Below are 2,717 nucleotides of genomic sequence, written 5' to 3'. Positions count from 1 at the left end.
ATTATTATTATTATTATTATTATTATTATTATTATTATTATTATTATTATTGTTTTTTGTTAGGCCAAATATGTTTGCATAAGAAGAAACACCGGCCTCGTTTGACAAATTTTTTTTGTATAAACCTTTTGCAATTTAATCGGAAAGTAAAAAAAAAAAGGGATAACAAATAACTGAAAATACAAAAGAGAAATGATACGCGACCTCTCTCTTTACAAAATACAAAAGAAAAATATAATTAAAGTTTTGTGAAACGAACACACTATGATTTGGGCCGCAGAAACTTTCTAGGAAATCGGCAGTGGGTCGTGGAGACTCTTGGGCTGCCTTCTGGACCATGCCAAAAGAGTTAACCACTGGGCCTCCACCGACCTTTTCCTCGTGACCCCACGTCCCCTCATCATCAATTTATCATTGCGTCGAATCCTTCGCTCCCACTCTTCCCTCTTCGCCCCCTTCACCACGCCAATTTCCTCTCCAGTCTCTCCGCACCAACCACCAAAATGACGAAACTGCCCTTCCTATTCCTCCTCCTCCTCCTCCTCCTCCTCCTCCTCTCCCCCAGCTCCGCCGAGATCAAAACCCTGTCCATCACCTCCGACACCCGCCCCATGATCCTCTTCGAGAAATTCGGGTTCACCCACACCGGCCACGTGGCGATCTCCGTCTCCTCCGTCTTGGTGTCCACCTCGCTCTCAGCGGACCCGTCCCGGCTGGGCTTCTTCCTCCTCTCGGAGGAGTCCCTCCTGCAAGTCCTGGTGGAGATCCAGCAGAACCCTCAGCTCTGCGTCCTGGATTCCCACCACATATCCCCTCTCTTCAACTTCCGCGAACTCTCGCCACCCCCCGCCGCCTCCTTCAACCACTCCTACCCAGTCTCCTCCCCCAACGAGTACTCCCTCTTCTTCGCCAACTGCGCGCCCGAGTCCTCCGTCTCGATGGCCGTGCGCACTGAGGTCTACAACTTCGACAGCGACGGCTCCAGGGACTACCTCTCTGCCGGACTCACCCAGCTACCCTCCCTCTTCTTCCTCTTCTCCCTTGCCTACTTCGCCTTCCTCGGATTCTGGATCTACATGTGCTACACCAACAAGCGCGTCGTCCACCGGATCCATTTGCTCATGGCCGCACTATTGCTCATGAAGGCGCTGAATCTGATCTGCGCCGCGGAGGACAAGTACTACGTGAAAGTCACGGGCACGCCGCACGGGTGGGACGTGTTGTTCTACATCTTCCAGTTTATCAGGGTGGTTTTGCTTTTCACGGTGATCGTTTTGATCGGGACTGGGTGGTCGTTTTTGAAGCCCTTCTTGCAGGAGAAGGAGAAGAAGGTGTTGATGATTGTGATCCCGCTTCAGGTGCTTGCCAACGTGGCCTCTGTCGTGATCGGCGAGACCGGGCCGTTCATTAAGGACTGGGTCACCTGGAACCAGGTGTTCTTGCTGGTGGATATTATCTGCTGCTGCGCAATCATCTTCCCGATCGTGTGGTCGATTCGGTCGCTGAGGGAGACCTCCAAGACCGACGGGAAGGCCGCCAGGAATTTGGCCAAGTTGACCCTTTTCAGGCAGTTCTATATGGTCGTCATTGGGTACTTATACTTCACGAGAATTGTGGTGTTTGCGCTCAGGACCATTGCGGCGTACAAGTACCAGTGGGTGAGCAATGCGGCCGAGGAGATTGCGAGTCTGATGTTCTATATGGTGATGTTCTATATGTTTAGACCTGTGGAGAAGAACGAGTACTTTGTGCTCGACGAGGAGGAAGAAGAGGCCGCCGAGATGGCTCTTAAGGACGAAGAGTTCGAGCTTTGAATTGGATGCTGAAAAGAGATTTTTTTTTTTTTTTTTTTTTGCTGGCCCCTTAATCAAACGCTACGCTTTGGTTGTTTAGCGGATCTGCAAATAGAATTGCTGGGTCAGATCGCTGTCACTTCTGTTTGCACTTCTTTTTTGTTTTTGTTTTTTAAATTGGGAAAAAACCTGTTTTATCAGCTTTCTTGTTTATGGATAGTGCCTGTATGCCTGATCATTGAAATTTTCATTTTCACTTCATAATGCTATCAATGAATTTATAGATATAGTTTACCTTGAATCATGTTCTTTGTACTTCTTATTCAATTGCTTGATGCCGTATGGCTGTATGTCCTTCGATAATTACTTGACGACTAGTCTTGTAATATTTTGTAATATAGATCAGGTTCTGTATGATGTGCGTTTCTTTGTTTTTAGCATTTTTCTTTTTTCAATTCTTTTCCTGAATTTGGTTGCACAGATCAAATTTTGTTGTTTCATTTATTTGTACTTTGTTGCTTATGAGAATCAATGTAGGCGATATTGTCGATGTCAATGTGACAATGTGGCTAAACATTGAGATAAGTTTGTGTTTGTTTGGGATCTTGTCGTGAAGTTTGTGTATTCCTGTTATGTCCATGAGAACTTTGAGCTGGTTATATCTTTATCTGTTGTTGGCAATATAGTTTGTTAAAGTAGTACATATGACTATGGGGCTCTTACTTACAGTTGACAAGGATACAAGTTTTTGCTGATTAGTTTTTTTGATAAGTAATAAAACCAATCTCATTGAAAGCGTGAGGCGCCCCTAAGTATACATGAAGTATAGAAAAGGAACAACCTAACTAGAAAAAGCAAAATGAAAAAGAAAATCTCAAGTTTTTACTGATTATGCCCCTTGTAACATGTAAGAGGATTCTCTTT

At 45.3% G+C, this 2,717-nt stretch overlaps 1 protein-coding gene across 1 annotated transcript; it reads left to right on the top strand.

The window, feature by feature from the left end:
* The first annotated feature begins 423 nt into the window (after positions 1 to 423).
* On the top strand, positions 424 to 2,094 carry LOC133873053 (protein CANDIDATE G-PROTEIN COUPLED RECEPTOR 7-like). Its single transcript, XM_062310767.1, has one exon. The coding sequence runs from the start codon at positions 504 to 506 to the stop codon at positions 1,812 to 1,814; it is 1,311 nt and encodes a 436-aa protein (XP_062166751.1). The 5' UTR covers positions 424 to 503; the 3' UTR covers positions 1,815 to 2,094.
* The last annotated feature ends 623 nt before the right edge of the window (positions 2,095 to 2,717 follow it).

Source organism: Alnus glutinosa, chromosome 7 (genome assembly GCF_958979055.1).
Source record: "Alnus glutinosa chromosome 7, dhAlnGlut1.1, whole genome shotgun sequence".
Classification (NCBI taxonomy): Eukaryota; Viridiplantae; Streptophyta; class Magnoliopsida; order Fagales; family Betulaceae; genus Alnus; species Alnus glutinosa.
Note: the sequence above shows the minus strand (reverse complement) of the source record. Positions and strands in the feature narration are given on the sequence as shown.

Coding starts and splice junctions, on each gene's coding strand:
- LOC133873053 (XM_062310767.1), top strand. CDS start 504: ATGACGAAACTGCCCTTCCTATTCCTCCTCCTCCTCCTCCTCCTCCTC.